This window comes from Symphalangus syndactylus, chromosome 22 (assembly GCF_028878055.3).
Source record: "Symphalangus syndactylus isolate Jambi chromosome 22, NHGRI_mSymSyn1-v2.1_pri, whole genome shotgun sequence".
NCBI lineage: Eukaryota > Metazoa > Chordata > Mammalia > Primates > Hylobatidae > Symphalangus > Symphalangus syndactylus.
The window spans coordinates 26,179,686-26,192,615 of record NC_072444.2 but is presented as its reverse complement, the minus strand read 5'-3'; the positions used below and the strand labels follow the sequence as shown (position 1 = coordinate 26,192,615).

At 60.6% G+C, this 12,930-nt stretch overlaps 1 protein-coding gene across 3 annotated transcripts in view; it reads right to left on the bottom strand.

The window, feature by feature from the left end:
* CASZ1 (castor zinc finger 1) overlaps nucleotides 1-12,930 on the bottom strand; it is a 57,675-nt gene that overhangs the window by 26,437 nt on the left and 18,308 nt on the right. For all 3 annotated transcript variants that reach the window (XM_055261841.2, XM_063631873.1, XM_063631872.1), the window contains exon 3: nucleotides 1,514-2,002. In XM_055261841.2, the coding sequence (XP_055117816.1) occupies nucleotides 1,514-2,002 (489 nt within the window). The remainder of the gene's footprint in view (nucleotides 1-1,513; nucleotides 2,003-12,930) is intronic.

The window sequence follows — 12,930 nt, the reverse complement described above, 5'->3', positions numbered from 1 at the left end:
GGAGGCAGCTGAGCCCTCGCTATATATGGCAGAGAAACAGAGGCTTTGAAGGGCAGGCAGCTTGCACAGGGAGGGGACCAGGCAGGGGTCCCTGAGGGGGCCCACAGGCCTGCATGGCCAAGCCCAGGGCCCAGAGACGGTGGCCTGGAGGCCAAGCCCACAGAGGCAGCCGAGGCTCCGCTGTCTGTCTCCTCCAGTGCTCAGTGCTGAGCAGGCAGTCCCAGTGTCGGGGCTGAGGGGGCGAGGCCTGGGTCCCTGAGGCCATTGGCAGTTCCAGGCCCGCCTCTGCCAGCCCCACTCTCCGCTCTCCACTCCCCTGGAGGAAGGAGGCAGGGGCTGAGGCCCACTCCGCTCCCCGTCAGCTGCAGGCAGAGCTGGCCTGGGTGGGGGTGTGGAGGGGACGGTGGCCCTTGTCGCGTCCCTCTCCTCTCCTCTCCTCAGGCCCAGCACAATCACCTTGTGTCTGGCAACGGCAAGGGCTTTTCCTATCAGAGGAAACTGAAGGTCACACTTTTCCTCATTGATCTTGCAATGTTTGTTAATTACTCTGTCACTGATGTGGCGAAGGATAATTAAACAGCTCTGTTTATATCTTATATGCATAATTATGTGGCTGCGCAGGGCTCCCCGCGCAGGGAGGAGATGCGCCCCTCGCTGCAGGGGAAGTGCTAGGGGAGCGGGCAGGGGAGGCGCAGGGCACCGGGCACAAGGCTGAGAAGGAGGCTGGGGCAGAGAGAAGGCCCAGACCTGGGGGCTGTGGTCCTGGCGACCCCCTTGCCTGCTGGAACCCCAGGCCCACCCTGCCCTGAGCAGAAGGTGAGCAAGGCTGCTGTGGATCCCCAGGACATGGAGACATCAGCAGAGCAGGGCCTTGGTGCCTCGTGGGAGAGAGGTCAGCCAGGGGACCGCGGCTGGGGCAGCTGGCTGTAAGAGGATATGCTGGCTGGGCTGGCAATCCGTGTGGCCCTGAGAAGTCCTGCTGGGAGGGCCAGGGATAGCGGTATAGGGAAGGAAGAGGAGGCCAAGGGGAGTGGCAGGAGAACAAAGCTTGTCCTGGGCTCCTCTGAGAAAGCTCCGTAAGTAGCAGAATGCGCAGACAGCAGGCTCACAGGCTCATGCTGTTGACCACCGTGCCCCTCTTGTGCCAGGTACTGTGCCTGGTAAGCTCAGGCCTCATAGGTGTGTGTAAAGAGTCACCTACCCACCATCTGTCCAGCCATCTATCCCATCCGTCCATCTATCCACCCACCCATCTATCCCTCCCTCCCTCCCTCCCTCCCCACCTGTCCACCCCTCTGCCTGTGGTTTCTCGAAGACCCACTGTGTGAGGGGCAGCTCCAGCCCTTCCCTTCTCACCTGGGATGCCCCTCCCCGTCCTAGTCTCTCCCACTCCAGGAGTCCTCCCTGGGTGGGATGAGGAGCCGGTATTTAGAGCAGGAGTGAGGAGTCGGGTGTGCTCACCAGACACACTGCCCCTCCCCTGCTGGCCTCCCTTCGAAGGCCGGGCACCCACCTGAAGCCTGCTTGGTGCTGGGGCCACTGTCCTCCTTGGAGGCTGCCCCGTCCGAATCCTTCTCCTCCGGGGCACCACCGTCCTTGGAGGGCTCCTCTGCGTGGTCTTCCTCATCGCTGCACCCCTGGGGCTGCACCATGTAGACACCCTCAGGAGGCAGCTCCAGGCCCTCGCGGGCAATCCGCCCCAACACGGGTGTGGGTGCCGGTTCCTCGCTATACTCCCCGTTCACCCACTTCTCGATCACTGCCCGTCTCTTGTCTTCCTCACTGCGGGGGGCCCGGACTGCCCCAGACTCAGGGCCACTGCGCTCTTGGTCCCGGGGCCGCGATGGGCTGCCCTCCGCGTGGGAGCCGGTGTCAGCTCGCTTCTCCACCACCACCTGGCGGCTCAGCTTGGCACAGATGGCGTTCAGCTTCAGGCCACCCTTGCGCTTGGGCGCCATGGCGGGCTTGCCTGCAGGCGGGTCCGTGCACCGGGTGCCCTCAGCTGCAGGGATGGAGGAGGGCACGGAGGTCAGAGGCGTGCAAGGCCAAGCACAACCCACCCTCCCGAACAGCCCTGCATCCCCTAAGCTGCAGGCCTCCCCCATCGACCACAGTTCCATCAAACTGCCCTGAAACTGCCTGGCACATGTCTATCTCCCGCACTAGTCTATGAGCTCCTTGGCCGTGCTTGAGAATCACTCTACTTTCTGAGCCTGGCAGAGTGCCTGGCACAGAGTAGGTAGTTCAAGAACTAGTCTGTAAATGAACAAATGAATGAATGACTCTTCAACTACAAGGGGCGCCCAGGTCCTGGAGGCATTTCTTAGGCTTGCTGGGCCCTGGGAGGGGGTGTGTCCTTTGACACACAAGGAAACTGAGGCCCAGGGAGGTTAAGGAGCCGGCTGTGCAGTCAGGCTGTCAAGGGACAGCGTGGCATTGCTGGCGGCTGGCTCCACTTGGGAGCGTCCTGCCTCACCACACGTTCCCGGGGAGGAGTCACAGAGAGCCAGGGACCAGCTTGTGCCAGCCTCTTGCCTCACTGTCCCGGCAGCACTTGGCTGGCACCCTCCCACCTGAGCACGTCAACCCCTGGCGGCTCCTCTGCCAGGCCAGGTCCCTGGGCTCCACCTGACTCCAACCCTGCTCAGCAGAGAGCAGAGATCTCCTTTTCTCCCAGCTGCTCAGGACCCTCCCAAAGGCCTCCGTGTTCTTCAATCTCCCCCCGGCCTCAGGGTCTTCCCCAGCCCTCGCCAGCCCCCTCTTGGCCTCTCTGTCCATTTCCTATTGCCACGCCCTTCCCCAAGCCTCAGTCAGAGCCGTCCAAGCGGAGTTCCTCATGGCCCTTCCTAGGGCCATTTGTCCCTGTCCTAGGACCTTGCTCCCCAGCCTCGGCCAGCCTCTGCAGCCCCGGAAGCCCTGGCCAGCCCACTTCCCAGCCCCCAGGAGCTCCAGCTGGCGCAGGGAGGGATCACTTAGATCCCTCACGGAACGCCCCGAAGCGCCGGTCACAGCACCTAATCCCCAAACGTGACAGCCCGACACACACAGCCGGAAGGAAGTCCTCACGAGGCGACTTGACAGCCAGCGACCTCCCTCGCGGCCGCATAGCCCAAACTCTGTCCCTGATAGGGCACCGAGGGTCCTGGGGGGCATACGGCAAGCCCACCCACCACACAGCCTGGGACCTGCCACAAAGGCTGGCGAGGGTGGACACACACATGCACAGACACGCGTGCACACACAGTGCAGCCACATGGAATTGTCTGTCTGTCCGTTCATTTAGTGAGCTCCTTCTGTAGGCCAGACCCTGTGGTGGGGCTTGGGCACAGGGCAGTGGCCACAGCAGCAGGGGCTCAGCTCACACTCGCTGTGTACAAAACAAAATGTGCCTCTCCATGGCCCTCACGGGAGGAATGGGTGTGTCAGAGTCTCCACATAGGTGGGAAGGCCGAGGGCAGGGCCCCCTGGCTCCATGCTCAGAAAAGGCTTCACTCTAATGTTCACCCCCTGCCAACTTTCCACACGCCTGGAAACCCAATGAGAGGCCTACTCAGGTGGGAATGGCAATACCTGGGTCCACCCAGGGGCCGCATCCCTGAGGTGGACTTGACCCATACGCACAGACAACCGTCCCGATAGACACAGTGCCTGGCAGTCGCAGCCAGATCCTTCCCTTGTAGCCAGTGGCAGTACGGATGGGTCACTTGGCCCAGACGAGACAGGGTGATTCTAGCCCAGCCAGGCCCACTGCCAGAGAAGGGTCTTCTCAGCCTACTCCCAGGCCTTCCAGTCCTGTGACCCTGGCTTCAGGGCCTCAGACACTTGCCCAAGCCAGTGCCCACTCTACCCAGGTTCGTCCACGTCTCCAAGTCTGTGCCGCCCACACCCAAGACCCCAAGCACGACGCGGGGCCCCTCTGGAAGTTCTGAGACGGGGCCTCCTCTCCACAGGGTCCCACCCGACCTCGCAGCTGCCCAGCAGGTTCTGTGACGTGGGTTTCCTCCAACAGGCCTCCGGGGAAGCCGGCCTCACCTGGTCCCCTCGTCCCCTGCCCTCGATGGGGAAGGGAAGGGGGGAGTGGGGGAGCCTGCACTATTTTTACCAGGAGGTAAGCAGCCAAGTGTGGATGGCAGAAGGCAAATGAATCTATAAATATTTATCCTAAGGAAGAGGGAAGCAGAAGCTCCCAGGGCCGCACTTGCTGCTGGTGATGCCCCCTCCCTGGGCCCCCACCCATCCTGGAGCCTCCACGCACTTTGGCCCACCCAGCCCAGCCCACTTTCTCCCCATCTCGGCTGTGTGCCCGGCTCAGTCCCTGCCCGGGCCCCCACCAGCTGCGGTGCAGCTGCGTACTCAGGACCCGCCCCCCAGCCCCAGGCCCCTTTGCTCCTGCCGACTCCCCCAGCACCTGCCCTCCAGCTGCCGCACTGCCCCAGCCCACCTGCCTTCCAGATGCTGCCCTCCCTCTCCCTCTCCTGCCGGTCCCAGGGGTGGAGGTGGGAGGCGTGTGGGCCGGGGACACAGGGGCAGGAGGCAGAGGTAGGGCTTAGGTTTGTAAGTGCGAGCGTGTGTGAGGCTGGGCGGCGGGAACGGGGGTGCGTTGGTGCTGAGGTCTAAGCTGCCCGCCGCCTTCCGGCCCAGGGCCCTGGGATCCATAGACGATCCGCCCCCCACCCCGCTGTGGTCTGACCCCAGACTCCTGTCCATGTAAACATTCCTCTGACTTTCTTCCCTAAAATATAAACGCCGTGGCCAGGCCTCAATGGAAGGAAGCCATCCGTCCCCGGCCCTGTCACTGCCCCTTTCATCTCCTTCCCGCCACCAGCCTGCCCGCTGCTCTATTTACACTGGACACTTCCTCTGGGAACAATACTGCCCAGGAGGCAGGCTTGGGCCAGAGGGTGGGAAGGCGAGGGGACTCCTGCTCTGCTTCCCCGGAGACGGGAGAGGCGAGGGGAGGGGCCGCCAAGGTGGGCTGGGCCGGGGCCTGGGACCCACACACAGCCAGAGCCCACTCTCTGCTGGTGGCGGTGCTCTTGGCCTCCAGCCTCTGGCCCCAAGGGCTCTGGCGCAGCACCAGGGTATGGCCTAGCCTCTGGGGTCAGGGAGTCGTGAGCTCACAGCGGAGCTCTGCCCTGTGCTAGTTCTGGCCCTGGGCAAGATTTTTCCCTGTAGAAAGGCGGCCAGGCTGTTAGGCGAGAGGGCACCTGTCTGTGCTAAGCACAGGGCCTGGCAGGCATGAACCTGGGAAAAAGCAGCTGAGCCCTGGGAGGGCCACCAGCCAGATGTGGTGCCACACGGGGGCTTGAGATTCCAAGGCTGAGAAACCTTACCTGGCCTGGAAGAGGCAGGGGACAGAGAGGAGGCCGGAGGTCTGGGGCAGGGGCGGGCTGGCCTCTCAGCCCCTCCTCGGATTCCTAGGTTCGGGACCTTCCCTCTCAGGGCGCCACAAGCAACAGTCCCCCAGCAGGTCTCTGAGCTGAGCAGACCCTGCACAGGGTTGGGGAAAAGGGGCATGGACTGGACCGTCCACCTTTCTGGGCACTAAGGGATGACTTGTAACGGCCCAGCGGAGCCGGCACTGTCATTGTCCCATTTCATAGAGGAGGAGGCTGTAGACTCTCCGGAGCCCAAGCTCACCCTGGTCAGGAGCTCCCAAAGGCTGGGACTCGGCCCCATCCCCATTAGGGCTCCTGAGCCGGCCCTAGGAAATCCCAGGCCTCTCTGCGGGGACTCCTTCCCCTGCCCCGTCCCCTCCTCACCCTCACTTCCTGTTCCCATAACACGGAGCCCCTTAAAGTGTTAACTGCGATGGGTAAAATGGTGCAGCAGATTGCTACAATAAATAATTTACTGATATTTATAAATATTCAAATCAGCCGGCTTCAGAAATCGAATGAAGGGAGGGCCTCGGGAGAAGGCCCTGTTATGGCATGAATCTCATCACCCCCTCCACAGGCTGGGGCAGGCCAGGGCTCCTGCCAGCTCTGGGTGAGAGGGGCGTTCCTGTAGCTGCACCGCATCCCCAGTCCCCTGATCTCACTGCTCTCTGGAGGTAGCCTGCTCACCTGGTCAGGGCCAGGCCCCCTCCCGCAGGCAGCCTGGGTTCAAGGGGAGGAGAGGCTGCAGTGCCCACTGCCCATGGCCCCGGGTCTCAGAGTTGCTTGTCCTGCCTCGACGGTCGGTGGCGGGGTGGGGGGGGTCTGTCCCAGGGGGCTGGGCAGGCCTGGCAGCCCCTCCCCAGCCATGAGTAATGTGTTTTGGGGCTGGGCTGCCTGTCAGCTCCCAGGCTCCGGGTGCTTTATGGGCTCTGCTTGGTGGCTCTGAACTCCCTGGTAGGAAATAAAGTTCTCCCTGCGCGTCCCTTCTAAACATTTCACTCAGTGGAAACGGTGTTTAAGAAAAATGAGGACATATTTCTTCCTAAGGATGCAGTATCCCCTTTGGGCGGCCTAATGCCCGCTGTATATCAGGAGGTGGGGAGGCAGGGGCCAGGAACCAGGGCTGGGGCCCTGCCTTCCCACTGCCAGGCAGCTTGGAGGCCACTCTGGTAGCTGTCCTGGGCCATGGTGTCTGGGGCCATAAAGCAGCTGGCATCCTGTGAGCACCTTGTCTGTGCTGGGCGCCTTACAGTGCCACCTTGGTGATGCTCCCAGGATCCCCACATGGTCGGCTGTCCTGTCCATTCCCACATAAGGAAGCAGAGGCGGCAAGGCTGGTAGCTGCCCACAGTCAGTGCTGGAGCCCAACTCCCACCAGGCTCAGATGCCCAAGGTCATAATCTTTAACCCCACCTGTGTCCCCCACAGCCTCCCACCTAGGCATCCTGGAGTCAGGGGCGGGCGGCTGCTGGGGCTTCCACCCTGCCATTCACTTCCAAACTTGCAGCTCACAGGCCACAAATCCCAGTTTTGGGGTGCTGTGCTGGTGTCCTTTCAACAACCTCTCTCTGAGCACCGTGTACAGACCAGACCCTCGGTTGACTCCTCAGGCTATGATGTGGGTACACCGGCAGCCCTGGTTCCTGTGCCTCGGATGCTCAGTTCAGACTTGGGAATGAATACTTCAAAGCCAGTACAAGAGCCGTCTCTGTAGTGGGCATCAGAGGTGCCACAGGAGTGGCAGGTCTGGAGGCCAGCAAGGGCCAGGAAGGGCCTAGGCATCTACCCCTCCTCCCTCCTCTACCTCACAGCCCATTTCCTCCTGAACGGTTCCTTCCCCATCCTTCAGCTGTGACCCCTCCCCCAGCCAGGACCCATCCCCCTCTTGGACCCAATTCTACCCCCAGCTCCAAAGAGAAGGGCCTCCAAGTTCTGTGGGAGGAATGGTTGTTGCTCCCCAGGGGTTCAGCCAGGGCCCTAGGGGTTCAGCCAGGTCCCCTGGCCCTCAACAGCTCCAACTTGGGTGGGGGGCATGCTTGGCCACTGGGCCCTGGCTTGCCCCACTTTGTTTATTTATTTATTATGATTTTTTTAGTCCAGTTAAAAGGTTTACTATCCAGACGCGTCTAAGTGGCCTCACTTAGCGTAAGTAACTCTATAAATCAGGGGAACTGTTAGCATCCACCGCACAGGCTGGCTATCAATCTCCCCCAGGTCACAGCCAAACAGGAAGGGGAGAAAAAAGAGAGTTACCACCCAGGGGAGATTTAAAACACACACACTGAGCAAACGCGCACAGACCGCGTGCATGCCTGTGCGCGCACACACACACTCGGACGCCTGTGTTTGTACAATCCTGTTATATTCACACGTGCACATGTAGAATCTGAGAGTGCTGTGTGTGGTCGTGGTAAAAGAACACAAACATGGCTCCTGTAGCCATGAGGGGAGACAGATCTGAGGGAAGGGGCTTTGGGTGAGCCTAGGACCCCCAGGGCCGGGCTGACTCTCAGTGCCTGAGCTGCCCTGCTCCGGGCAAGTATCTCTGGAGGGCAGTGGAGGGGGTCTGATTGGTCCCCTCCCCTCTCTGTGGCCCCCACCTCTGCCAAACCCAAAGGGCCCAAGCTTTTCCCTTTCCCAGCCCCAGGTGGGCACTTGGCAGGGGGGTAGAGCCTGGAAAAGGAAGCAGGAGGCTGTAAGCTGCGGGCCACCCCAGCGGGGCATGATGTCACCGTGGGTCCTCGCTATGCCGAGGCTGGCACACCGCAGATACGGCACTGGGCTCAGGAAAGGCAGCATCATCTAAATGGGTGGCCGAATGCCATGCAGTGCACTGGAGGGTGCGAGGCTAGGAGGACAGCAGAAACACCCTGCCTTTTCACGGGAGCAGGTGTGGCTGGCTGGGTGTCCACACAGCCTGGACTGCCCTGGAGAGGCCCCAGACCTAGAGAGCCCCAGACCTAGAGAGCCCCACAAGCTGTGCCATGCTAGAGACCGGAGTGGGGGAAGCGGCTCCTGGCATCTTCTCTAGGTCCCAGAGACGGACGCGGGCAAGGCAGCCCGAGGTGGGGGACCTGCCCAGGCCACCTCCTTTCCCTGCTTGCCCAAGAGGCCTCCCCGGCTCACCCGCCCGCCGCATCTCCCCATGAACTCTATTTCTCTTTCCTCTCTGAAAACAACTGAGCTGTAAATACTGTTTAACCTTCTCCCCCCTCCCCCCCACCCCCTCCCCTCCGCACTATAAAAACACAAATATGCCATAACTCAGCCGCCCGGCCGCCCAGCCTCCAACATGCCCCGCGCCCGGGCCTCTCAGGAAGGTCATTACAAACGACTTTCCGATTCACTGCTCCTGAAATAATTTTGTGTATTAAAACCTGAATCTGCACTTTCTGGGGCCGAAAGCCTCGCTTAATTATGGCGGGTGTCCTTGGGACGGACAGTGATCCTTCACTCTCCAGCCCGCGCTCCAGCCCTCCGCCCGCCGGCCCGCCCCCCTCCCCGGGCCCAATCTGTTTTCAAAGTGTGTCTGCCCTTTATTAAATTGTTTTCTTTTCCACATTATCAGTTGCCATGGAGACCTCATCTCTCGGATTATTTGAATTTCATTATATCTATTGATTTGGGAGCATTTCATCTTTTTTATTGTTTTTCTGTCAATTTTCAAAACGAATAACCATCTAATTTGCGTCAGTGCTGATTATGTTTGTCCCTCAATAGAGGTCGGCAGCTGCGCTGGGGAAACAAATCAATGAAAAACCATCATAAAACTCCCCACTCCAGTCTCCAGGATGTGTGGGTGACATTCCACGCCTGCGAGAGACACACTCATCAGCTCCAACTTCGGCGACAGTGGCGGCGGCTCCGTTCCACGTCCGCCTCCTTTGGCCTTAATATTTAATTTCGCGATTTGGGGCATTATTAGTGGTGTTTTTATTAGCGCGTGTGCCTGTGAGTGTTTGGAGGTGGGCTGGCGGTTCCATTAATTTGTGGGTGAGGCAGGGAAACCCCAGAGGAAGGCACGGCGGACGGCGTTGGGGTGCAGTGGCGAGGAGAGAAGAGGGGAAAAGCTCCAAGAGGGGCGGGAGCCTGGGGACCGGGAGGGCCCTGCGGAGGGGCTGGAAAAGGGGGACCGAGTGAAGGGGAGGAAAAGAGGGAATTCAAATCGCTTACTTTGTTGGTTTTTTTAAATAATTTATGCAATTTTAAGCATTTATGTATAAATTTTTTAATAAGCCACCCTGGAGCAGGATGGCCATTAACATCCCAACGTCCTTCTGTCCAATGGGCTGGCGGAGAGGATCAATTTCTGAGAGTACTTTCCCTTTTTTATGACATGATAAAATGCTTTTAAAGCAACTTACACAAATATGGAAATTTTTTTTTTTTGTCCCCTCTCCCTTCACCTAACAGCCTTCTTACCCGCCAGGGAGGGGGAGGTTGTGTGCGTGCACACACGCGCGCGCACGCACACACACTCTCACACTCTCGTGCTCACGCTGCCTCTCTCCTGCTGGGGAGGGGGGCTGAGGGTGCTGGCAGGGAGGCAGCCCCAGTTCTAACTGGAACTGGCCGCCTGTCCTTCTAACAAGGGCATAAACTTTCATTACCCATGCACGCAGTCAAAGACAATTTAGGGAAACGCGCTGCTTGGAAAAGGAAAACCTCAGCGATTCGTGGCCCATGCTGCTGCCACCATCTGGGGGGCTCCCACCTCCAGCTCTAGGGAACCCAGTCCCTGAACCTCTGGCCCTGCCAGCAGGAAGTGGGGCGAGGGCAGGACAGCTTCCGTGTGGACCCTCCGTGGGCAGGAGAGCCCGGAGAGTAAGGGTCTCCTCCTTGGCTCAACAGGACCATCCATGCCTTGGGCTGAGGCCAGGCGCCCTGGGTCTTGCCCTCCTTGCCCTCCCTGGATGGCCTGTACTAACCCCAACCAGGGCTAGCCCTTGAGGGCAAGTGCAGGCCTCTGTCATCCCTGCCACCGCAGTGCCTGGATCAGAGCAGAAGCTCAGCTATGCAGACGGACAGACTGACAGATGGACTGAATGGCGACAAAGCAGGGAAACAGGCCCTAAGGTATCCTGAGGTGCCTGCAGGGGCCCCACAGATGCTGGGGCAAGATGCCCTCCCCAGGTGTCCCTGCACTAGAAGCAGCTCTGATGCAGAAGTGCCTCTTCCCACAGAGTCAGGGCATTGGCCACCATCACCCCTACCTGGGCATGAGCCCCTGACTTCCCCGGAGATGGGACGACCTTCTAAGAGGAGGGCCAGTGCCTCCAGGTCTCAGGGTGACCCTGCCTCACCTGCCTGCTCCCTCTGCTGATGAAGGCAAAGAGGAACCTGAGGGATGCCCTGCCCAAGCCCCCACCAGCCGACGCGGATAGTCCTGAATCCAGCGTGGGGTCTGAGCCTTCCCCGGCACCACTGCTGCGGGAGGGCGTCCAGCCCTCTGAGGCCACCATGGGGCACCTGGGCTTTGGCAACTTCCACATAAGACAAATCGACTCCAGAGACCTGGCCCCTTGGAAAGCTCATCACTTCTGCGTCTTCCCTGCCCTGGGCTCGGGTCCCCAACTGTAACACAGCGTTGCTGAGGGGATGATGTGGGCACACGTCTGGCTGGGGCTGCAGAGCACACAGTGCCTCCCTGATGCTCCACGGTGACTGTGGGCAGAGCCCCTCCTCGGAGCCGGGAGCACTTCGTCCTGCCTGGTAACTGCAGGGCACTGCAGACCTGGAGTTCGGCCCCGCGTGGCCCTGCCCACCTCTGCCTGGGGATCTGAGAGCTGCCCTAGGCCTTCTGCTCCTATCCCCGCAAAGCCCAACTTCTTCCTGGGCCTCACCTGCCCCAGCCATCCAGGCCCAATCTGGAGCTGACCAGTGGGCAGCCCAAGAAGGTCCCCATGGGTCCCTGGGCCCTCTGTTGTGGCAGCAGGGGGGCAGCCCTGACTGCCCCAAGCCTTCCGTGGGGATGCAAGGGGAGCGCCCACCCCTCCTTTTTTTCTGTGCTCAGATACCCCCCCAACCAACTGTCATTAAAATAACAAGTTTCTGTTACAATCTAAACATTCCCACATCGCATAAAGGGTTATATTACACCCGAGTCACTCCCGGCCCGTGTTTGCACAGAAAAGCTCACGGCAGGTCCCCCCTCCTGACGAAGTGACTTATTAAAGTTTAAACAGTAATTAACAGAACAATAAAAATAAAGGGATGTTTGGGGAGTCGTAGCGCACACAGGGTTTTTGGCAGTGCCAGCAGTTTTTCAGTGCCCTGCGCTGGCAGCAAAATGTGACTGTGAAGCCAGTGGGGACAGAGGACGGGGCCAGGGTTGAGCCAGGGAGTCCTGAGGCCTAAAGGGCCAGAAACCCCGAGGCAAGGCTGGTGGGAAGGAATGGGGGTCCTGGGGTGGCAGGGCGGGCACAGTGCGAGCAGGTGGGGTGGTCTGGCATGGGCAGGGAACAGGCCTGGGTGGGGAGGCTTCGAGAGGGGCAAGGCCAGTGCCCAGCTCAGCCTCAGGCACTTCCGGCTGCCCAGTGCCTCGGTCACATCCGGCCAACTCCGCACGGACCTGGCTGGGGGAGGTGCCAGGTCCCCCGACACTGCGGGCATTAGGAGACCCTGCAGCTAATGATTCCTGGGGCTGGACCCCAGCCACTCTGGGCTTCTCTCCCAGTTGGGCAGGTACCCCCACCCCTGCCTCCGGCTCCTGTGGCCAGGACACTATGGGAACTCTCCTGGCCCCTATTAAGCATGGGTAAGGACTCGGGGGTCAGCCAGCCTAGCACATGACACCCCCACCTACCCCCAACAAAGGGAGAAAGTGGCCAACTTGCTGGGCCAGGTGGGTCCCCAGCGGGGAAGTTCTCTTTCCCCAAGGCTTGCAGGGAGCTGGCCTGGCAGGCCGGTCCGGGCCAGAGCTGCCTGGGATGGGCAGGGCCAGGCCTGTTACCCTCAGCCTTGCCTCTTCTCCCTCAAGTTCCATCCCAGGGGCTCAGACACCTGCCTGCCAGGGATGGCAGAGAGGGTCAGGACGAACCAGGCGCCCAACCCCAGCAGCCAGGGAGGGGCCCCGGGAAGAGGGTGGGGCTCCCCCTCGACCTAGGCAGGCTCAGAGGCTTGGGGGCCAAGGAAGGAGGGACAGCAGGAACCCCTGATGGTCACACAGAATGTGTGATCTCAGGGTGGTGACAAACCCATGCCAACCAAGTGACAGACACCAAAGCCCTGCTGGACTGGCCCGGAGCCCCGTCCCCCATGCTACTTCTCATTCCCTCTCCCAGAAGCCCTGGGCCCCCACTATTGTCGGCCACATTGAGGGAGGGCTCCTGCCTGTCCGATGCTCACCCCTGTCCTTCCTGTCCAAGGAGAGCCACTGCAGAAGCAAAGCTCTCACTCCACCACACAGCGTTAGCCCCAAAAAGTGACCTTTCAACAGAACATCCCCAATGCAGAGCTCTTCCCACCAGGACAAAGAAGACACCAAGAGCCCCCGGGGAGGCCTCTCCACCATCCTCTGAACAAAGGAGCTCTCCTCTTGGGCTTCTGC